Raw genomic sequence first — 25,280 nt, forward strand, 5'->3', positions numbered from 1 at the left:
AGATATTTCCTCCAGAGAAAAGAGGAGCAAGAAGCCTGTCAGAGAGTCTACAGTGCCAAACTACGGCAAGGATCTAAGAGGAGCTCTCAAAGACTGCAAAGCTATTGCAGAGATGTCAACATTATTTCCAGTGGTGTTTACTGTGGAGGAAATGAGGAAAACTCCAATGCTGGAACCCTTCTTTGCTCACAGCTAAAAATCTTCCTTCATTTTCACTATAGGATCTGTCTAAAATTAAAGCAACTAAGAGTTTATGGAACAAATTAGAAACATAAAAAGGAGGAAGTTCCCTGGCCCAGAACTGAATTACCTATGGCTGAGTGAAAGTACTCACCAAACTACTTTCCTCCAGAGGAGTGGGAGGTGAAGAAGGTGAGATCAATTTAAAATTAAAAGGTGTTTGTAGGGGAGGTATGTGGAACTGCAGGCCAGTAATACTTCCCAGAGAATTAGAAGAAACTATAATATAAAAATATTTAAGGATAAAATTAAAAGGAAGTTGGGTAAATATGATTTATTGTGAAGAAGTCTGTATGGCTTTGAAGACACAAGGCAGGGGCATCCTATCTTCCGATACTGACGTTCTCTAAAGGCATCAAAAACACATGGATGAGTGTGATCTGATTCATACAATGTACCTGGATTTCCAAAAACCTTTTTGCCAAACATTTTTAAGGCAAGAGAGTAGGAGTAAATGGTGAATATTTGCAGTGGAGGGATGTTATCAGTAGAGTTCTGCAGTGATCCGTGCTGAAACCTGTGTTATCTTACAGTATTCATAAATACTGGCAAACAGCTAAAAACTGATGTGATAGTAATTGTCGTGATAATTATGTGGAATAGCATAGAATTGCATAAGGACCTTAGGAGATCAAGCAAGAATAAAACAACACATAACGACCAAGGTATATAAATATAAGGAAAAATCATTTGCTGTTTAGGACAGAGATCTTAGTGTTATGATGGATAGTGTCATGAAGCTGTGTTGAGTAGCAGTAAAAAAAGCAAAACATCAGGAATTAGAAAAAAAGGATAGGGCATTAGCAGAAAATATCTATCCAGTGTAATAATGCATGGTTCACTCATAATTCTTGAATCTTAAACAGAAAAGCAACAACAGAAGGATTGTTTTACGTCTCTCTTCATCTGTTCCAGTAGCAAAAGAGACTGAAATGAGATCTCTAGGTGTCAAGATCAAAACAAGAGTCCTTTATGCAGGAGTAAGCTGAGTTGTGTGGAACTTGCTACCAAGGGCTCTGAGAATGCAAAGGGGTTACCCAGATACAGTGGTGGAATGGACGAGTACCTCAGAGACTTGCTCCAGGTTACCAGACAGGCATATTCTGAGCAGTAAAGAGCTGGAGACTGAAAGAGCTCTAAGAGTAAATATTGCATACTCTTGCCCTTCTTTTACTCCAACCAGGTCAATGCTGAAGACAGGTGACTCAGTGGCTTAGAAGAACCCTGACTTAGTAGGACTGTTCTATTCAAACATATGCTGAAGATTGCAAACTGTAGACAAACACAAACTATTTATCTTCAGTTATAAACAGACTTTTGTAGCATTACTTTCACCTTCCATTATCATATATGAACTTCCAATATACCATTTATTATTTTTTTTCTGAATACTAAAAGGTATAACAAGGGAATATGCTTGATTTTTGAATTTTTCAATTCAGTCTGTAACTCAGCAGGTGGAAAGAAGTCACTTTACACTTCATGTGTTACCCAACAGCATCCATTTCAGAAAAGAGGGACTGAATAGAAGTCACAGCATGAAAAGCAGACAAAAGTGAAGGTGCTGGGGAAGAAACAATAGCTACTACTCGGACTGTTTAGACTGAAATGTCAGCCTTCAGGCATACCCTATAGTTCCTTGTTCTGCCCATTTCCCTTTCAGCAGAGATACACAAGTGCAGTGTATGCATAACTGCAGTGTGAAAAGTTCACTTGTGAACTAATGACTTTGATGGGGACCATTATAGTGGAACATTTCAGAAGACAAATGCTGCAAAGAGGAACCAAAGGAAATGCTTTTGTAAAGGTACAGCACACTTATGCAGAAGCACAACCAAGGAAAGTTGATTTTATTTACTAGAGGAAAAGGAATCTTGTTGATTCAGAAACAAGGACATGTTTCTATTTAAACAATCAGCAAACCCGCTCTTTTAATAGATTTTGCTGTTTGGCTATTTAATAAGAGAATCTCTCTCGTAAGAATGTCAATGCATAAAAGCAGAAATGCCATTTCTAAGTAAGCAGTTTGTTAGCATAGTCATAATGTTCAAGAAAGGGAAGGCACAAATGAGGCTTGGATTTCTCAGTCTAGGTCTCTAGTCAGGACATTGTGGTCAATCCTGCATAAACATTTCTGTTCCTAAACCAACAACAGTGGCATAAGAGACATAATAAGTACCAGTATTCTTGATAACCTTGTCAGAACTTGTGAACTACAACTTTGTCACAGTTAGGAAAGAAAACAGCTGGGAACTGTTCTCTGGTCCTGAGAGCAGGTGACAAGGTCTGCTGCACACAGCCTACATCAAAGCTCAGTTCAGGTCTTCTCCGTGTTAGTTATTGCCCCTGAAACTCTAGGACAACAATTCACTTTTATGTGTTTATTCCAGGTGTTTTGAAATAAGAGCCTTTCTATTGTGTTACCATCTGCAAGAGTGGTGTTACTGAAGCATGAAACAGATCTTGAATATTTCAAGTCCTAGGGTGTGGCAAAAGAGCACAGGAGATACCTGAGGGTTCAAAATCTGCTGGAAGAATTCTGAAGAAATATGAAGGGTAGAAAGAGTCAAAGGTGATTCAGCCTTGTTGCTAGTGTCTGCTGGGAGCAGACATGCAATTCCCGCAACCATGCCTGGTATCTCAGAGAATGTCTGTGACTAATGGGCAGTTGGGGTCCATTGTATGAGACCTCTTCCTCACCAGCTTTATTTAATAAATCAGATATAGCCACTGGTGTGCCCAGCATATAGTATGGCCCCAGAATATTTCGCAGATCTGCTCTAATTTGTGCCTGAGTTTATCCTCACCAGGCTACCAGAAATCATGAAGGTGAGTGACACCTTTATCTAATTATTTGACTGGTGTCACTAGATAGCTTGTTAGTCTAAAATTCATGTTTAAAAGAAATTTCTAATTTGAACTGTAGACACAGCTGCATGTGGAAACATGCTCCTCTATCACCTGACTTCATGATCATCTTTGATGATCTTTCTCAGGATTGTGGAAGGTCCAAGATCCCTCTGTGAAGCAAAGGGGAAATATACATTGAGTACATCATGCCCAGAGCATAAAGCTCTTTGTCTTTGTTATGTTGTCTTTCTAATTCTCAGCCTGACTTATAAAACTAAGATGCATAACGCCATAGATCAGCCTAGAACTTTGGCCTGTCATGCATTGTCTGTGAAATTCTTTTTTCCCTTTTACTATTTCTTAGTGCTGCAGCAGATGAATGAGTGGATGTATTATGTGTGTATATGTGTGTCTGTCATCCTCAGTGAGTGTGTCTGCTTCTGTCCTTGACTTACTTTTCTTCTTTCTTCATGTTTCTTTTTTCTTCCTTTTTACAATATCTCAGTTCTAGTCAGACCCTCTCTGTTCAACACTTCTTTTATTCCTAAAACACTCATAATGCTATTCAGAGAGTATCTGTACAGAAGGAATAGACAGAATACAAACAGAGTGCTTACCACTGTGTAAATGATGTGCTCTCTGAGATATTTTTGTGCACTGCACGGACTGTTGTCCTTCACTTAAATTATGAAATAAAAAGAAATATATCTACTTTCCTTTTCAATTCTTGAAATAAGTTTGAGCAATTATCACTGTATGTTTGTTTTGTTAGGTTGAAACCAGTAATAAAAAGGCTAGAAACAACAAAGACTTAGACTCAATAGGAAATACGAATGTGTCAGGTTCTTCAGGAGCTGACAAAAGAAGCGTGCTTTTACAGAGAATAGGTGACCAAGTAAAAGCCAGAAAATCTCCTAACTTACCAGTATGAACGTCAAGATTCTTGAGAATATTGCAGGCACATTCCAAAGCATTTAAACTTTGGATATTATAATCAAAGATTACATAATGTTAAAATCTTCCACTGCCGAACCACTCAGGTCACATATGCCCAGATCCTGTTCTCACAGACAGAAGTTTTGACTAAGCCAATGAAGGAAACAATATTCTTTTTAAGGATTGTCCCTTCTTCACTGGCTCGTGGATGAGTAAAACAGCCTCCATGACTGACTGGCTACAAGACAAGATAAGCAAACAAGTTGGGAACAAAGCCTTTCTTTCCCCTCACCCCTACCAGGGTTCAATTTTGGGGATTTACTGACAGCATCATAGTAACTGCTTTTTGGGACTGTGAGCAGCTTTTTCCCTTGTGGCAGGACTGGATCAGTTGAGAGGGGCTGATTGATTATTTTTCTTAGTTTTGAACTTGGTCATTTTTGGGCTTGGTCACCATGGAGGATATGTGGCACATAGGGGAACTGAGCAGCAGCCCTCAACAGCTGCTGGGAGGTTGTCAAGAAAATGAAGTCAAACTCTCTTCCAGTGGTGCAAGATGGGAGGATAAGAGACAGTGTATCCATAACTAATTGAAATAAGACAGGTTCAAACTGGGTAAAGCCCTGAGCAACCTGGTCTGACCCCACAACTGACCCTACTTTGAGAAAGAGGTTGTATTAGAGACCTCCTGAGGTCCATTCTACCCTGAGTTATTCCATGATTTCCTATCTCCAACACCCAGCAGAGCTAGCTCCATCACAACATGGAATAAGACATAGATGAGGCAAAGACTTCTTTTAAAGAATGTGTGCTACTGCTTCTAACGCATATCACAGAAAATCAACAACTTTATTTTTAACAAGTCTTTCACTATCAAGAGGAAGGAAAACATCACCACGAGCATCACTGTGACCAGTGATCCAGCCTACTCCTTGTGTGGAAAGAATCACAGAAGCATCTTACTCCCCTGCCCCGCCCCCGCCCCCCAGATCGGGGTCATACCGCATTCCCAATATGTTTTTTCTCCTTGTAACAGCATGGTCAGAAGAACTGAGTATTCTATGGTAAGTTGCAAAGCTACAGACTGTTGAAAAACTGTCAAAGCCTTATACTGCAAAATTGTTCAAAATGTTCACTGAAAACACCATTCATTAGCATGATACAAATGTAGAATGCAGGATGATACCTTGCCTTGAATCAGTCTATACAGTGCCCAAGAAAACACACTGCATTAAGACAGTATAAATAGAAAATACAAATATATATATATATATATATTAACGTAATCTGTATAGAACTCCAAAGATCTTTGAAAAAAACTTTCATGAACTAATTTCTGGTGTGTGCAACTTCTCTATCTGGTGAATACAAGAGTGTAGAAATACTTCCGCTTCATCCTAAGGTTAGCAGTAAATTACCTGTTACCATGAACATGAGAAGCACAAAATGCAAAACTGTAGTGGAGCAAAGTTGGATCTATGACAGAACCATTTTCTGAATGTTCAATCAACTCATTAAGATAGCAAAGATGCCGGTGACAGCCTCTCACTCCGTAGCGAGCACAGTATTCATCTAATACGAAGACTTGACCTGGGCTAAACCAACCCTGAAAGAGAAAGGAGAAAAAAAAAAAAAAAGTTGAGATTTCTTTTCCTACTCACAGCTTTTAAATCAAACAAAGAACATTAGTATGTATCTTTGTGTGCATTACATAATTTTTTATAGTAAAATGATTTATACCTGACTAATGCTGATAGCACTGGAAGTTAGATCCAACAATAAACCTCTTGCTGAAAGGACTAAATGTCAGGAAACCATTTGCAGTTCTGAGTTACCATGACTATGAAATACGTGGCTGATCAAAACAAGGTAATAATACATCCAAAGTCTGGTATAGATTTGATTATATCATAACCTAGCTGCCTGACACAAAATATATTAACCTTATAAAATAATCAACTTTCTTAAAGTAATTAAGAAAGCTAAGAGAGAACATTTGGGTCATGGTGAGACAAACCAATATGGATGATTAAAATACAGTTTCTGGATGGTCAGTTCCCTGTGGCTGCAACTTCAATCTGACAGATGAAATACAGTTTGACCATTATTTCATCTCTTATGTAATATGCATGCATTACTACAAGAGATACAAAGCTACATAGTTTGTTGAAAGCCATCTGATTTAGTAGCTTGAAAACAATTTGACCTTTAATGGTAATTTGATATGCTTGGGAACTATTTTGACACAGGTCTTCTTTGGGCACAGGCTTGGTAAGACCAGAATGGCGTAACCCTGGCAAAGACATGAACAATATACAGACATCTTTGCATCCCAAAAACTGTTCTTGAGGGAACCCAGAATGCAAAAAAAAAAAAAAAAAAAAAAAAAAAAAAAATGGTTCTTGATGTAGAAGTGGAAAACAGAAAAGCCTTCCAATTTGAGAAAAGATACTGCAATGAGCTTTCAAAAAGCAGCAGAGAAAAAAAACAAAGGTTGGAAAACCATAGCTGTTTTAAACAGGTGTTTTTCTTTGTTCTTTTCTTATTTGTGGTGATATTCCCTTCTTATCAGCTCTGCCAAATGACTAAGAGAGATTTGGGAACACCTGAACTGAAATGGACAAATGACTTGAATAAGCAAAACAATTTTGTAAGTCATAAATTTATAGCATCAGTTTAAGAACTGAAGACTACGTATTACTATTTTTTGTGAATACTTCTGCAATCTTAGATATTTAATATTTATATAGAATAGCAGCAAAAAATGCTACCAAAAATACGTAAAATACACCTCAGGTTAAGATCATCCATATCATAACTTTATTAAAAGACTGCATGAGAATTCTAGAATTTAGAGAATTTAGAATTCTCTAGAAATTCTAAATTTTATATTATCTCCCAACTGTAGAATTTAACATTTTCAAACAAGTTAGCAAACAAAAACGTGTTAATATTATTTTATTAAATTTTTTATTCCCAATTCATTCTTTTGACATTAGCATTTCCATTACCTTAAAAGACTTCAGATATTTCTAGGGAACACATAGAATTATTACAGCACCCAGAACAGTATTCAGCATTTTAAACTAATAACCAGTCATGTAGCAATGGCTTATGTACTTTACATAAAGGGTTTGCTGGAAAATGTGGTATTCTGCTGAAAGAAGATAGAAAGAGGATTTTATCTGAATTTCTGCAGTAATTTGTATCCTTGATGTAATAAACAAGGGTCACAGTGATTGATATTCTGCCAGTATGTCATCAAAGTCATTGTCACTGATCTCTATATTTTTATGAAAAATGTGATAGAATGTGATGTACATGATAACTTCTAGAAGATTAAAAGTAAATAGTCCTTTATTAAAATTTAGGTATGTTCTCATAGCAGAAAATTCTAACAAGAGCGCAAATTTTTAAAGAACTCATTATTTTAACTTCAGACTCGGTAGGAGAGCAAAAATAGTAGGAAACTGTTTTAGGGTGGTCATTTTAAATCATAAATGTAGTTTATTGATAATTATAAATATAGGCCTTCCTTGCACTTGTCCAGTATAATACTCACAAGCACAGAACAACTGCATGTTACAGAGTATTAGATAACTGCATGTGTTTTTTTTTTTAATTGGATTATTTAAAAAATAAAAAAATAAAGAAGTTTAGGTCAGATAATAGTTGAATATAGGACTGGGCTTAATACTGATATTTAAAATTTTTGTAAGTTGTATGTGTGATTAATCTATATTTTATTGAAATAAAAGAATGCACTTCTAAAAATTATAAGAAATAAGCTGTTCAGGAAAAAAAATCACACACATATTCTGTTGCTACCTTGACAGTCTCAATTTTATAATTTAAAAAAAATATATATAGTTAAATGTGCAATTTAACAAAAAATGATCACCCATTCTACTTATTAAAAGCTGAATTTAAAAAAGAACAATAAGAAATGCATCTGTTTTATGGTTGCTATAGCACTGTGTATTTCACATAACCTTTTCTAAAAGTTCCTGATTTCAAGGTTATATTAAGTGTCTTACTATATTATTATTATAAAAAAAGATTTTGACCCCAATGCACTGTTAGAAAGCTAACCATTTTCTCTTTGAGTGCCAATTACTTTGTACAGATGTACCTTCAGGCCTCTTCTTTGATTCAGTGTGCAACCCACAGACAGAAAATGAGTCCTTTAACTTTTTCTATACGTACTTACTGGCAGTATTTTAAAAAGGAAGCAACTGTCATCAAATAATCTTTTTTTTTTTCTTCCTTCTTCTTTTCACACTTGCAAACAATCCTAAAAAAACTCAGTTTTGTATTACATGACTAGTCAGACCAATGGAAAAAAGTAGTGAAAAAAATTTATCCTCTTTTGTTGTTGTTGGGATGGTAAAGTAAAAAATAAATAAATAAATAAATAAAAATGTATGCTGTGAGACATTTTAGGTCCTTAGATCATAATTTCAGACAGTATCAGATGAAAAATAAAGCCTTGGGAAATTATGAGGTGTGATCCACACAAAGATGTTTAACAAGTGTGTGTAATCTGATGGATTTCCACAAGATTCCTGCTGGCTTTCCACACTGAAAATTAAACCAGAAACACCCCCATCCTCAACTTCTAAACCCATAAAGCATAGAATAGAAAGTGTTTCAAAGTAAAGGGAAACTGCAGCTATCTTCTCTCTTACAGCTGTCTTTGATATAGAGATCCCCCTTTACTTGTTTTTGTTTAATAATTACACTCCCATTTGTTTCTTGCAATTCAGGTAATACAACACATCCATATATTTATACTGCCTGTGGTCCTGCTTCCTTTCTTTTGGTATTTTTTTGTCTTCACACCCCATCAGAATGAAGAATTACAAGATAGCTGAAAACGTCTGACATGAGGTAACTGCGTTTGTACCTTGAAATGCCTGTACAGGTGTCAGTAAATCCTACCCCAGGGACTTTTACCATTACTAAAACTTTCTGTTTTTATTCAGACCTCCATAGAAGACATGACAAATTTCAGCTGATAAAAATCAGAGACAGTTTGGGTCTCTTTGCTTTCTATTGAGTGGCACAGCAGCAGTTTGCAAGTGTATAATTTTCAAATTTGAAAGCAATCGATTGGACCCTTTATTCCAACTACAACCACAGGTATTGAATGAACGAGGAAGAAAGGACTACTTTGTAACAACTATTTCTCACTTCTTTATAGCTATCTTCTAGTCTATACTCACCAAACAAGAATAGGAGTCATTCAATCTGTGATCCAAGGTCTGCCTCTGAAGCAGTCTAAAGAGGGAAGCATGGTCAAATTTGCAGGGATTAGCAGAAATAAACTCCTCCATGCCATGTTTCTGACCACGGTCTGTATCTGTTCATACAAGGGAGAAAATGTGCAGAGCAATACATGTGAGTGTCTGTGCAGATTCACAAATACAAGTGTAACATGGTATAAATTCTCAATACATAAAGTCCCTTGAAAAAATTGCAAAGAAATTACAATTCTTAGTTATATAAGTACAAATCTTAGTTACATAAGTAGGTGCTTGCAAGTGACTTATTATAGAATCTTTTTTAAAATGTGACAAATAGCATTATTGAATTATTTTTCTACCATCATAAAAATCTATGGAATGTAACAGTTAGAAAAAAAAAAGTTGATACCCACTGACAGATGAAACAAAACAATTTAGAAAGGCTACCTGAAAATACAACATAGAACATTAAAATAATTCTGCAAATATTTTTCTTCAATGTTTCTTCAAACACTTCAAATGTTACAAAACAATTTGCGAGTACAAAAAATGTGTTCTGCAATTTTTTTTTTATTTTTTTTTTTGTGATTCTAGTTTTAGCAAAATAGCCAAATAAATATTCTTCACTCCACAAGAAAAAGAAATAGAAAAATAAAAGGTTTATGCATTTATTTCTATAGACAAGAAAGAGCATATTTACTGCAGATCAAAGTACCACTCATAGAAATATTCATCATGGCTTGAAGCCTACTTCTCAAATGGCAAACTGGAGCAGAAATGAACACACTGGCTTGAGCTAGGTCATTTCCAGCCTTCTTTTTGTACTCAGCTTTTAATGAGACAAACCTTAATGTAGTAATGGCAAAAAGCTCCTTCAACCTTCAAGCAAAGAGTAGTGAAAAAGGGAGCAGCATTTTTGTGTAAATACATCGAGAAAACATACCATCCCAAATGGCACTTCAATCAAAGGCCCAAATTTATTGTTCTTCACAGATTGCATCTTTCAACGCCTTTAAACCCCGCGGGTTTATCAAAAGAGAAGCTCTAGTGATTGCTTTCATTAATGCTATGTTTTGTCAAAATCCTCAATGTGAATTATCTATCAAATATGGACAGAAAAAGCCTTACAGTGCCCAAAAGGACTAGTTATGTATTAGCACATTAGCTGTCTTGGATTCTATAGACTGTATTGGGGTGAACAGTCTTATCAACTTAAAAATTGACTTCCCCTTTCAATAGGGTCTTGGCTCTTTGTTCCTTTAAATTCAAACCTAGGTCTTTTTATATTCGTTACTAGAAAAGTACAGATCTAAGTGTATCCTAAATGCAATTTTGAAAACCTGCATAATACAAAACTAAAATTTCTAAAGAAAAGGAGACAAAAGTTTATTGATTAAACCCAATTATAGAGTCAGGTTCATAATAAAACTCAATATTGATCTGTGGGCATGATGCTAACATAATCAGTCACATTTAGAAATTTAGCCCCAGATCATATTGATCCATGTCAAGTCCAACTTTCAGCTGTATTTGTGGATGGGAGAATTATTTAATTCAAGCTGAAGGATCTGCAGCATCACATCTTGGAAAGATGCAGAAACTAATTCATATCACTTGGCTTTGCATTGTCAAAGCAAGAGTCACATCCATGTGACAGATTTCACCAAGGTGGATGTAGCAAATAAACAGTATGACAATACATCGATGGTGTAAGGTATGAGACTATCATCCCAGAGAAACAGCAGCATGTATTTTTAAAGACTAAAGGACCAGTAGCATATGTGATTACACAGATTAACCATATTTCCATAAGCATTAGAATAGCCTATCATTAATGACAAGCTTAGCTGATATTTTTGAGAAAGCTACACAAAATCCTTTCTCTTAATTAGTACAATTTAAATATATTTAAACATATGAATTCAAAGATAAACTGATATCAACAAAACTACTTACATTACTGAAAGTACTAAACTACAACGTGAAAACATCTTCAGTTTCCAAAATGAAACACACACACCTAAAAGTTTTCCAAACCCAATCTAATATGTGACTGTTTTCTATATGTCTTGTAAGTTTTCCATCCTACATGGGTAACTGATTTATTAACTCCTTTAAGGTAAGGTAGATAACAGAAGAGAAAAATAATTAATATTTACTTCTGGCAGTGGTCTGTACAAATCATACACAGTTAAATCTTTCTTAATTTAATTGGCTTGATTTTTTTTTTCTCTGTTTTACTACACGTATAAAAAAATCTCTGTACATACTGAAAATAAATTAAGTCTTTTGAAATTGTGAGACTGCATGTTGCAAATGAAACATGGATTCAACATTCTGATAGAGTCATCTAGATAATCTGAATGTGTAAGGCAACCTATTAAATACAACACAGCTTCTGAAAGCAGGATTTCACATTAGATAATTTGTGCAACATAAGCAAAACCATTTATTTTAAAATGCACATACATGCACTTGCTACGTTTAATTCTACAGAAAGACCCATGAATGACCACCATCTTTAAGGGAATCAAACATAACAGATAACCCTGTCAATTAGTAACAGAAGATCTGTTACAAAATATAGTCTAACAACAGAAAAAGAAATTAAAAACTTACCTTTACTTGCTGTAGGCAAGCAATAATGGGAAAATAAATCTGATGTAATATTTGTATCTTATTTTACTATTATGATATACATATGAGAGAATTCATATTTTTTTTTCAAATAAAATGGATTAAAAAAATATAAGAACTTAAAGATTATGAGGAAATAATAAATGTTATATGAATGTGATTTAAAAATGGTTAGAATGATTGTATTTTTCAAATACCTAAACTTTTATGTCCTGTTCAGGTTACAACCAAATGCAAAAGACATAAAAGAGTGCTATATTGTGATATACAGTTAAGAAATAAAGAAATAAAATTCTGTTTTCTTCTCAGCATTCTCTCAACCTTGGGAAATATTGGGAAGGGGAATTGGGAAGAACTCTGGGGCAATAATAGTTCGTTTGTTTTTCACAATTAATTTTCTGCCCTTCTTAAAGGAATTTGTTGTTCTGCTTTCACTGGCCTCTAACTCAAACTCATGATTCTGGCTGATTCTTCCATGTTACATGGTCTATTTCAGCCCATACATTTATTTCACTGTTTGGAAACTGTTAGCCAAAACACTATCCATTTTCTTAACTCAAGGTGTATTTTAGATCAAATGTGTATTTTAAAACCATGGTAAAAACTTATGAAAGCTATTGCATAAGTTTTAGTAAACCCTTTGGGTGTTCTTTAGGCAAGCATATTCATCTTAGCAGAACAGCATACTGAATATGCCTTTTGCAAGCTTTGCAAGAAAATTACAATTTTAGCCCAGCTACAAATGCTTAAAAAAAAAAAAAAAATTAACATTCTCAGTGACTCAGTAGAGTTGAGTGAATTAGGATTAGTAAGAACTCCAGGCTTACAGCACATACTGGTTCCTAGTGGTAAACAAATCAGTAGGCACCATCTCTGCCCTGTTCCAGCCTAGAAGCAAACATGTTTTTTGTAACATTTACTAGGGTAAAATGCTGCCAGGATGAACTGCAGAAACTGGCCCTGTAATGCTGTTTACGTCCTCCCTTTTGTGGCTCCGAGTGACATCCCTGTTGAGCCTTAGCACTCTGGAAGCAATTTGAACTAACTCAGGCAGGCAGGAAAGCAGGTAGAGAAAGAAATCTAGTATTTTAAGGAATAAAAAGATTTAGAGACTGGGAGGGTAAGCACTATGACTTGGATACAAAAGAAGCTGGAATTTGTTGGATGAAGATGAAGGTGCACATACTCTTTGCAAAAGTCGGGCATGACATACATAACATTCCTTTAAATTTCATTCCTCCACAGACAGTGGCAGCTTACCCTGGGAACATTTCAAATCCTGATCACTGACCAGGACTCCGAAGTGCTACATGTTTAGAAACACAGGCCAAAGAGACAATCCGTGCCCCTAGAACCTTATCATTTAGATATCAGACAATGGAAAGTGAAAGAATATAAGACTGGCCAGTAAAGCTTGAACTGGGGATAGCACACAGATGGACTGCTACTGCTCTGCTGAAGGACAGATTTGAGAAGGATATGAGATAGTTTTGAGTAGCACAGGGGAGAGGATAAAGGCGACTTACTGACTGTGAAAGGAGTGGGTGGTGTAGGCTGGCATTAACCTCTCCTTCCTAAAAGGGGGGTAGCTGGAGGCGAACATGACAAGGATATGAAGGGGAATGGAGGAACATGCAGGGAGAGTGGTGTTATTCCACTCTTACAGGTAGTAAGTGTGTGGTGGATATAAAGTGTATGGTGGATATAAAGATGCCAAGCCTTCTGAGAAAACTGTGTAAAATGAGAAGACAGCTTTTCTTTCTGTTTGTTTTTAAAAGATCTAGTAAATCAAACATATGTGCACAAATGCCCCAGAACTGTTTTAAAAGATTTGCCTTGCAATAACATCACCAATCATTCAAAATCTGAGCAATGATAAGGTTAAACAGCAGCATTTCTTGTGTGTTAGTATTACGACACCAGCACCTTAATACTAGTCATGATCTGGTTCTCCCAGAAAAACAACAACAACAAAAAGATCAAAGATTCAGAGTGATAAAAATAAAATATAAAAGAAATATAAAATTCATCATTTTGGGTCTCATTTACTTCCATACCACTAAACCATGATAGGTAGAGAATTTTTACGGTGTTTGTCATTGGACTATCCAAATAGACTGAAAATATCGATGTTATATTTCCATGACTAATCCTAAAGCATTTCCTCATTTGGCAAATTGCCCACACTATCTTCTTGATTACATAATGGACACAATTATGTACATGGACAATTTAATTGTCTGCACAAGCTCCCTCTGCAATGCACTTTTGGTCAGCTAGATGTTTCATTTGGAAATGTCTTTAACTTTGCCATCACTGGATTGATGTTTTGTGAAACCAATGTATGGTTATGGATTTGACTCACTTTGCTACTTAATAAATAGGATTTTACGTTCTGCACATGGGCTTTAAAATACTTTAAAAGGGCTTCTTTTCCTTCTTCCCTGTAGATATTTTCACAAAGAGACCATCTTTGCATTCATGGTGCCATAGGACCAGAGAGATGTTTGGCTTTGTGTTGCCTCACCTCTGCTTTTGCAGTGTTGCTTACAGTATGTGAAATATGTCACCTTAACACACCCCTCTGGTGCGTAGTTAGATCACTCTTTGAAATTGGTTCAGATTAAATATTCAACAGATGTCAGTACTTTTGTGAGATAAAATATGTTCTATTAAGTTTTCTTTACAACCCAGTCAGGATTTTGGATACCCATTGCTCAGTGTAACCAGCACATTTTACTGTCATCTAGTAGCATAATGATAATAAAAGATTACAATGTGAACAGAAGGATGTGAAACTGAGTGATAGATAGCAGGACTGACAGAGGACAATGATTTTGAGTCAATTTGTCACAGATTTCAGATTATAAACCAAACTGAGTCTAAAACAGTCTCTCCTCTTCTACTCTGCGTATACAGATAGATGACACAGGGGAAGTATTACTGTATATGACGTTGTAAACATTTTATAGCTATTAAAAAATCCTTGGATTGTATTAGTTATCTGGGTTAGAAAAGTTGCCCCCCTCAGCCCCTGAAACAATAAAATCACATGCTCCCTCCCTATGTGCAGATATCTGTAAGACAGAATACTTTGAAATAGATTATATGAAAATTTCAACTGTTAATATATGCTACCTACCTTGATTTTCTTTGAAAAAATTATTTTCCTGACAAGGAATGACAAGGAAAATTTAAATTGGATTTTTATGTATTTATTTATTTATTTTATATAAATAGTATTTATATAGTAGTATTTATTTATTCAGTATTATTTATTTATTTCAGTAGTATTTATTTATTCAGTATTACACTGAAGGGTACAAAAACCTAGTGGCCCATCTAGTACATTACAACTTACAATGTACTGTCTGCATTTCAATTCTTACATAGCTAATACATAAAATGTATGATAAAGCTTACCTAAATCTATAAATTCCTGAGAATAAATTGATGCTTTTCTATTCAATACTACACTGGCTGACTAGTGAAAAATAAAATGTACACCAAACACCATCTCCATGGTAATATGTGGGTCAACTGTAATGAAGATGAAGCTAATTGTCACATATTCGTGGATTATAATAAAAATAATGACCTCCAAGTCAGGATTTCCCTGGCTGGTAATAATAATCTGAGTTAAAGAGCTTCTGGATAACAACAAACTGCTTGGCAAATTTCTCCAGTGAATGAGTTCTGCTTAATTGAACTTCACTGAGGGAGCCACAACATATTTTACCAACTAAAACAAAAACCAAAGCCACAAAAGAAAAAGAAAGTGACTTACAAAGTGGGGATACATCAGTGTTGACATTTCCTCCTTTAGGATTCATCTTCTGAGCTTGACTTGTGGGAATAGGCTTATAAGATTGACCCGTGGCTCTGTACATCGCTTGAACCCAGAGTATTCTATCCTGTTCATCATCACTGGCAAATATTACAGTATCGCCTTCTTTAACAGCATTGAAAAACATTCGACCACCCTGAAGACCTGAAGCAGGAAACAGGAAACTAATCTTGGTAAGTCTGAGTTACTTCTAAATCACCATCAATATTAAGAACGTTAATTCACTGGTTTTCCTGTGTGTGTGTTTAGGAGTGGGGGGAAGTGGTCAATCATTTAATAGGTATGACCTAGAAATAGGATAATACCTAGAGCTATAGGGATCAAATGGTAATATAAGTAGAATCAACTATAGAAATCAAGGGACAAAATATTTCCATTATTCCATTTCCAATTCAAGTCCAATTTATTTCTTATTCATCTTCTCCACATCACATGGTATTTTGTATTTCTCTAACACATTCTCCTCAAGGCATCATTTTCTGTGCTGGATGTCTACTTTATCTCTTCTTGAACAGAAGCATCTCCGTACTACTTATCAACTTTATTGCTCCTTCCTTGGTACCTTTTCTTATATGAGTACTTTACTCTGTGAGTGAATAACTAGAATGGCACACAACATTCAGTGTAGCTGCAACCAGGGATTTTTTTGTGACATAACATTGCCTTAGTTTTCCAAATATCTTCTGAGCATTGTTTGGCTTTTCAATTATTCTAAACATTAAGCTAACTTTTTCAAAGATCAATCTGCAATATCTTGAGGTGTCTTAAATTCATAATCCTCCAGTGTTTACATACAGCTGAATCATTTTTCTCTACATGTGTAACTTTGATTTCCCTCTGCCAACCTATTACTAAATTGTGTAGATTTTTCTGCTATTGTCAATTTTGTTTTCTTTATTACTCTGAGTAATTTATCTTTAGCAATCACTGCCACCAGTAACATTCTTTTCTAAATCACTTATGAATATACTTAACATTGCCACAAGATTCCACCATCAAAAACAGAGAGAAGTGGGAAAGACTGACTACAGTTCATTATCTTTTCCTTGTATCATATGTGGTTTTATAATTTTCAGGCAATGTTAGTGTGAGTTTATTGTTCTTACAAGTTTCTTTCTAAAACCATGATTTTTTCACACTAGAAAATCTTAATAATTGCAAAACCTTCAGAAGCTGAAAAAAATAGCCTTGGTGGTTTTCAGTACTAAATCAAAATGAACAAAGTCAATTAGCTATTTTACACAAACATATTATACTTCAAAACCATGAAAAATACCTGTGTGAGGAGCTGTATAATCCACAGTGTATCCTTCCAGTTGCATCAGTTCCTGAGGCTCAGATTTCTTTTCTCTGTAACTGCACATAGCAAATGTGTATTGGCTAACCTGAATAAGAAAGAACTTCTTAATTGCTCAGTTCCAGAGCAAATGTTGCACAATACATGTACCACTCCTTAAATTACATCTCAGTTCTGCTGAAGAAACAAAACCCACTTTTTTTCAGAAATATTTACAATGTAAAACTTCATGTTCTTTCCCCTTCCCGTCAAAAGGAAGGAAAAAAAATAGCTCTGACCACTCTGCAATTTTCTGAAACACAATATATTTTGGGCTGTTGCTTTATGCAAAATTAAGATGAAGCTGTCATGGTTTTGGCTGGAATAAAGTTAATTTTTTTTCATAGAGATTTGTATGATTCTGTGTTTTGGATTTTTGGTGAAAGTAGTGGTGATAACATACTGTTTTTTAGTTGTTGCAGAGCAGGGCTTACACGGAGACAAGGACTTCTCTGCTTCTTGTGTTGCCCTGCCAGCAAGGGGGCTGGGGGTTCACATGGAGCTGGGAGGAAACACAGCCAGGACAGCTGACCCAGGCTGGCTAAAGGGATATCCCATACCTTATGCTGTCATGCTCAGTAATAAAAGCTGGGCTAAAGAAGGAAGAAGTGGGGATGTTCGGAGTGATGGCGTTTGTCTTCCCAAGAAACAGCTAGGCACTATGAGCCCTGCTTTCCTGGAAGTGGATGAAGTCATGCCTGCAGATGTGAAGCAGCAAATGATTTCCTTGTTTTGCTTCACTTACATATGCAGCTTTTTCTGTACCTACTAAACTGTCTTTACCCCAACCCATGAGTTCTCATACTTTTACCTTTCTGATTCTCTTTCCCACTCTGTCTGGGGAGACTGAGCAAGCACCTGCATGGTACTAAGCTTCCTGACAGGGTTAAACCACAACAAAAGTAAACTAGGTTCATCTAGGAAAATATTTGGTGCCAACCAAACTGGTTAGCCTACTGTGTAAGAGAAAAGGTCCTGTATTCTAAGAAGCTGAAAAAAAAAAACTTTTATGTATAAAAATACTGTTTGCAGAAGGATTGCAAAACGCTTATCATGCAGCTGGAAAGGTGATCACAAAACTAGCCAGTTCTATATAGAGAAGGTAAGTATCAGAACATTCAGTTTGATTTTATAGTCTGATTTCTGCATCTTTTGTAACTCTATTCACAGTCATGAACAACATGAAGTTCCTTCTGATCAAGTACAATTAGGGAACAAAAAAAGCCATTAAGAGAAGGATCTGCCATCATGTGGTTTAAGACTCTATAGACAGAATAGGCAGTAATAAGAAGAGGTGATTGGAAATATAAAGAGATATCTTACAGCTGAGGGAGAAAAAGCAGTCACTGAAACAAAATTGAGATACTGCCAAAAAAAAAAAAAAAAAAAAAAAAAAAAAAAAGAGCTTGTAAATCTGCACACTGGAAACTTTAAGGAAATGAATTTACACATTTACACAGGCCTCCAAAACTTGTCTCTCCAGGGTCTGTAGGATGTCTGGCCATCTGACTTGTTTTGAACTACAATACAATTTCTTAAATTTGCAAAATTATGCAAGGATCCAAGGATATGCAAGAAGCTTGTCTGACAGACAATGGACTGTCTTGATCTCAGTTGTTGACTGCTCAGCTAATCATCACCTAGATCTACAGCTTTGGCTACAACTTCAGGAATGATCCTTTTTGACATAAAATTTCAACAGCTGATTTCAACGTCATTCATATACTAGTTGTTGCTGTGACTGCACACTAATCTGCCTTAAAATCCAGTGACTTCAATTGCCCGTGATTGAAGATTTTTGACTCTCTGTGAAAAAGATTTGATATTTATGGAAAGTCACAAGGTGTGAGATTATTATTGGCATAAAGGTCTGATAATAATGTGCTATTTTAAGTACGGTGACTTTTTTTGTAAAATTCATTTTGAGAATCCCTGGGAAAACAGGATTATGCTACACTATGTATATAGACCATATGTCCTCTGCCACAGTGTGCACAAGCAAAAGGAACAAGTGTAATAGCTCTCTCCGTGAAGACCCTAACTCAGTACTAACATCTTCAGCATTACAGTAGAAACCTATAGTCAACAGAAACTAACATAGGTATTCCAGTACATTAATTAAAGTAGCTTTACAGGACATTTTATATATACATAAACTATACGTATGTACAAACTATAATGTATATGGTTTCCTATGTACAACATTATAGCAAATAAACTATTCAAAGTAACAAATTCTAATTTCATCTTGTGAAACAGATATGAATTTGAGCAACAAGTATGGTTAAAAGTACAGTTAAAAACTAAGCTCAGTTTTCCACCTTGAGCTTAGTACATTTGCTTTAATAGTCTGTACAAGGAGAGCTGAACGTGAATAAAAAGAAAATACAACCTAGCCCACCATTTTCAGGAATTCAGATTTTCGGCTAGGAGGAGCTACTACAATCAGCCAAACTGTCTTCCAGCATAACATATGCTACAGATTTTCACCTCACTGTTTGAGCATTGTGCCCATAACTGCTTTCAGTTGTAGTACTTATTTTAGAAAATAACTGTATGTTGGTTTAAAGATTTTTAGTCGTTTCCAGGGTAGCAGGGCAGTGCCTGATGGCCAGAGACTGTTCCAGGCCCAACCAACTGGGGGCACTGGGGCAGTGGCTGCCCTGGGCACAAGGCACCTCCGTGGGGACAGGAATGAGCCAAGACTTGGCCAAGCTATAGTCCCATCCCACCAGGACCCTGGCTGGTCAGGGGAGAGTTGTGGGGAGCTGGAGACCTTCCCCACTATGGTGTTATTGGGGCTGGGAATGCTGAAATGGCATCCTGGGCTGTGGGCAGGGTGGGAGGCCCTAGGGGGGTGGCTGGGACAGTTCAGGCCCATCAGTGCCCTCAGGGCCCTGACACAGGCTCACCCCTAACCACATCGTTAGATCTAGGTCTAGCAGAAATATCACCTCCAGTACTGTTGGGTATTTCTCTATTTATATTCCCAATGACCTTATCTGCCCTCATGCACAACCATGGCGGGAACACTGGGTAGTCACACACCTCTAAATCCTTTGCAGCTACCACTGCATCTCTTTAGAGCACCCTCCTCTCCCTTTCTTGAAAACTGAACTGACGTATTTAATTTTTGAAACCTGATACGGCAGTAAACACTTTTAAAAATTATTCTATTTGTTTGAATGAAATAGCTTAGCAGATAACCACATCACTTACATTTTCTTGTTAACTGTACAAGAAACGCTGTACAACTGTATTATATAAATAATCTGAGCCATCAAAAAGGAAGTGAGCACCTATTTGTTGTGGAAATGCACAGGAATCCCAATTTTAAAGATTTTTCGTTGCATGTTTTTGTGGATTGGTTTGTGGAAAATCTGGGCTATGTGTCTTTGTTCATTTTTAATCCTACCATTATCACAGAGATTATAATGCTGCTGATTTTACTTCATTTCAAACATTTCAAATGTATTCTTTTAACAGAACAACTTGGTAAGAGATATTGACATCAAAATCGGTTTTACACTTCACCTTTTGCTGAGACATTTTAAAGTGTTTCCACAACAAAATTACAGGAATATTACGGGAACAATCATAGAATTATAAGATCATTAAGGTTGGAAACTGCCAGCACAGTCTGAAACAACTTTTTTTTTTTTTTTTTTCATTTTTAAATAGACCAGTGTCTGCTTTTAAGTGTATTTCTAGTAGTTAATGAAGCTGTGCATTGCTTTTCCTTATAATTCAGTAAATGAATATCAGTACACTATGGGATAACAGGATTTCATAGAACAGATTTTCAAACAAACCCATAATCAAGTCATCTTCTTAAATAGTAATGCTTGACAGGAGGAGAGGAAATCTCCTTCCTACAACTGCATTTCATAATTTTCCAGGGAAACAAACACCTGACTTTGAGATGTTTTACCTACTTTGTAACAAAATGGAAAACTGACAACAAACCTGTGTGTGCATGACAGACAGATACAGGCAGCAATCTGGAAATGACTTCTGAACAGTGATGCTAGGGGATGTTCCCATGGGGCAGAAAGACCCTGTTCAGTGCACCGGGAGGACCTCTTACTGAAAACCTGGATGCTGACTGTGGTCCTTGCTACAGGACATTAACGGACAGTTCAGCTGCAAGAACTAGCTTGCAGCTGGGGTACTTAGCAAAAAAAATATCTGTTAAGCAAATGACTGACTTTTCAAACATTAGAACAAATGAAATTGAAGTTAGAGAAGTGAATCTGTATTTAGATCACTGAAGGAAGGTTATCAACAGATGACAAACGAAGTAAAATACAGCATGTCCAGCTGAGGCTTCTTACCTAACATGTAATATCCTTGTCACTTGCTAGTTTGAAATGAACAAACTTTTAGAGAAGTGACTGGATTATAAAGGGAAGAAAAGCAAATATAATGAAGAGGTTAAAATTTCTAGACTTTGTAACCTTCCTATAACATCGAGCTGTTCTTTCACACACCACTAATAACTTCTAATACATGTAGCAATAACAAAGATGCACAATACTCACATCACTCTCCTGAAAAATCAACTTTATTCATCTAATTTCACACCTGAGTTAAATTTCCAAAGCACGTGTGTATCATACTGATAGTTTCTGTCTTACAACTGAGTTTCATGGCCTTAGTATTTTACCAACATAAGCTAAAAGCTAAAATCTACAGAGGAAGAATCATCAATATGTCAATGTTATATCAATACAACAGACTGATATTCATTACTGAATGCTTATTTCACACTTATTGACTTCAACTTATTGTCAGTGTGTGTGTCATGTATAAATGAGCCAGAGCTGTCTGGACAGTAAATATTGATTTACCACAGTACTTTTGATACAGCTTTATTGAGTTGGTAGCTGCTTTAAGATGAAATAGATGTCTAAATCCCATCACAGTTGGAAAATTCCTGTAATATTCTCTTCCAGTATTTCAATTTCAGCATAGGAAGTAGAAGATAACTAAAATTCACTTGGCTGTTCTCACAAGTGACTCCATATCACACACAAAGACCATGGGTCTCTTAGGTGTGTACTTTAAAACACAGGTGGCAGCTGTGGTTTGGAGGAAGAAAACAAGGTCTTTCTTTTTATAAAAGGAAAGATGTAAAGGAGGAGGAGTGTGAAAGAAGAGTGTGAAGGACAAGTAAGCATTCTAGTCTTTTTTTTTTTTTTTTTTGCTGTAACTCTAAGTTATTTTGCCTTCACATCCATGCCTTAACAGGGATGTTATACAGAGATCTTCTCAACCTTTGCAAATCTTAGTAACCAAGTCACAAGAAGACCTGACCTATTCTCAGAAAAACCTTGGTAAGATCTGAAACAAAAAGATTTCCTTAGCCTTTCCAGATGACTTCAACCTGAAGTCCTGTTCAACTTTACAACCATTACTCGCTAAGTATCCAAGCCAATTCCCACTGAAGCCAGAGAGAACACTGTATTGACAACAAGCTTAGCAAGAATAATGTGCAAATACTCTCAGGTTTCAGGTTTACTAAGATCTTTTTCTTTTTTTTTATTTTTATTTTTTAACATCCTTAAGAGACCAGGTGAATATGACTGACAGAATGGTAAAGAAAGGGGTCAGGCTTTTTGTAAAGCTGTTTTAGAAGCCTTCATTCTTAAACTCTTGTAAACAGGCTTCAAGCTTCATCTAACATTAACAGAGACTCACACTTTAACACTTTTCTATCAACAAAACAAAGAACACAGAAGAACATTGTTCTATGAACTAACTCAAAAGAACATCAAATTTGTAACTGTAAGGTGAAGACAAGCACAAACAGAAAATATTGATTTTTCCAAAGATTCACAGAAATTGTTCGTTTCCCAGTTTTGACAACTCAAGTAAAATCTACTTTTTTTATTCCTATATTATTGTGTTAATACTCATGTTAATGATCATGTTAATTAATCCTCATGTTAATGTTGCAATTCATCAGCATGTGAAAATACAGTACTAGGTTTGGACACAAGGTTATGAATTATCAGCCCAGCACATTTCTGTGGTTAAGAACAATTGCTTCACTAGATTTTCTATAGCCACTATATAATTAGATTTTAGCCAATTTAATAGTGCAAGAAAAACAAAAACAGCATTATTCAAAAAAAAATATATATGAAAAAGTGCTTAGTAGTAACTAATCTTTGCAATTATTTAATTTTAAAGGCAGAAAATTTGTGTTGAGATAGAATAAATTAAACAGTAAGTACAATCCACTTTAAAAATAGAACTATTTTAAATTGAGTGTTGCTAGAAAGCTATCAGTGGAATGTTTCAAGTTCACAACAATATTCAGAAATTTCTAAGTTTCAGTTGAAACAGTGCTCTGGGATAGGACTGATTTATATATGGAAAACTCAGTGACATTTCTGTCTACTACATATATATATATATATATATGTAAATTAAAATATATATATATATCCTGGTAAGTGTCTATGATGTAAAAACCGTGCTGCATACACAGCCTGAGGATGGTGATTTCTAAATGGTTCCAGATACTATACATGAGAACAAACAGCCCAAGATTACTTTTCAATGAGATTTTCTGGTAGTCTACTAACCTGAACAAGAACGAAGTAGCGCTTTTTCCACCGTTTCCAAACCTTCTGTCCTAGAGCGTACAAATATCTGAAAAGGAAACAATAAAAGGATTTTTTTTTCCATTAGTAATAAGTGTGATATTAGGAGCCTGCAATACATATGAGTGTATTCAGTTGCTGTACCTGACATTTTTCAGTGTTGTCACTTCTAAGAAGTGATTTTTTCTTCTGTTTACTCAGACCACAAAAAATGCACAGATATTCCTTTTCATTCAAAACTAGGCTTTTTAATAACAAAACAACAAAAAAGCAGAAACTAATGATCTCATGTTTAAGACCAATCTGCTCGTCATTTACATTTTATGAATTGCCTCTGAAATAAATAGCTTTAAGTTTTGATTACACTAAAGTATTGAATGTTAGAAATGTTAAACTCCCCAACCTTTTCCTTTTTTTTTTTCCCACTTGGTTTCTATAGATGTGCTAGTGTTTCTCTAGTCAGTCACGATGTCAGTTTGGAAAAATGCTCAAATAACAAAATGTCAGCAAACAAGATAATTTTTTTTTTCTAGACTAAACAAGAGCCTAATTTCCCAGACATACTATAAAGACTCAGAATACAAAAAAACTCCTCATCATCTTGGCAATTTTCCAACAATTGCAGTCAGGAGTATCAACAAGTGATAAGATAGTGATGCTGCTATTTGCTGGTAGAGGAGGCATTCTCATTACCAAAACAATTGCAATAAGTTTTATGGCACAATAGTGACATTTTTTTCTGGCACTCTGCTTGTGTTACTCTGTTGTTAACCTATGAGATGTCCCTTCTGACTGGCTGGCCTCTTTCAAAGGCATTTAGTGCAACTTGATGAGTCAAAGGCAGATCCAAATTGTTCAGATCAATGAATGCTGGCTTCACAGGCACTCTCCAGAGGATGCTAGCATTATTATGCCATATATAATGGAGAAGTTACAATGACCACAATTGGAGCTGGTTGGTGGATGGACCTGCAGCACATTCTTACCCACTTTAGATATCACGGACAAAGGACAAACTTGTATCTAACATGAGTGTTCAGCATAATGCTTTTCATTAACCGTGGTAGTGTGTCATATTAATTAATGGCTCCCTCATTAGTAAGCCCCAGACACTTTTTCCTTCTTCAACTTCTGCTACACCTGTCCTCAAACTCTGCCTTGCTTGGTTACTCTGCCTCTATGGCAGAAAAGACAGCTGTACAGTGATCCAGTTTGATGGATTACCACGTGATGTAGCTTTCTTTGATCAGTCCAGATCCTGCCATACACTTTTAAGTTTCTTAATTCTGTGATTATTTTAAATTCAATAAAAGGAATAAGTGGAGCAAAGACCATGTCAGAAAGGGTACCAAAGAAAGGCCATTAATAAAGTTTATTTGAAAGTTTCTAATATTTCCCAAATAAAGAAGAACTTACCTTACAGAGCGACAAGTCCATATTGTTGCACCAAATATGAGCTGTTGTGCTTTTTGTTTGTGTTTCAAAAGAGTCAGAACATTTACTTTACCCATAGTATATCACTTTGCTATTGCCCTTCACTACTGCCTCCAGGTGGAGGGGGAATGGCTGACAGATTC

General features: G+C 35.8%; 1 protein-coding gene across 12 annotated transcripts in view; it reads right to left on the reverse strand.

Moving 5' to 3' along the window:
• Nucleotides 1-25,280, reverse strand: part of CADPS2 (calcium dependent secretion activator 2) — a 314,451-nt gene that overhangs the window by 99,818 nt on the left and 189,353 nt on the right. For all 12 annotated transcript variants that reach the window (XM_084507238.1, XM_084507237.1, XM_084507234.1 and 9 more), the window contains exons 9-13: nucleotides 23,686-23,752; nucleotides 17,033-17,141; nucleotides 15,697-15,900; nucleotides 9,252-9,388; nucleotides 5,445-5,632 (exon numbers count right to left, since the gene is read on the reverse strand). In XM_084507238.1, the coding sequence (XP_084363364.1) occupies nucleotides 5,445-5,632; nucleotides 9,252-9,388; nucleotides 15,697-15,900; nucleotides 17,033-17,141; nucleotides 23,686-23,752 (705 nt within the window). The remainder of the gene's footprint in view (nucleotides 1-5,444; nucleotides 5,633-9,251; nucleotides 9,389-15,696; nucleotides 15,901-17,032; nucleotides 17,142-23,685; nucleotides 23,753-25,280) is intronic.

This window comes from Aythya ferina (genome assembly GCF_964211825.1).
Source record: "Aythya ferina genome assembly, chromosome: 1".
Taxonomy (NCBI): Eukaryota; Metazoa; Chordata; class Aves; order Anseriformes; family Anatidae; genus Aythya; species Aythya ferina.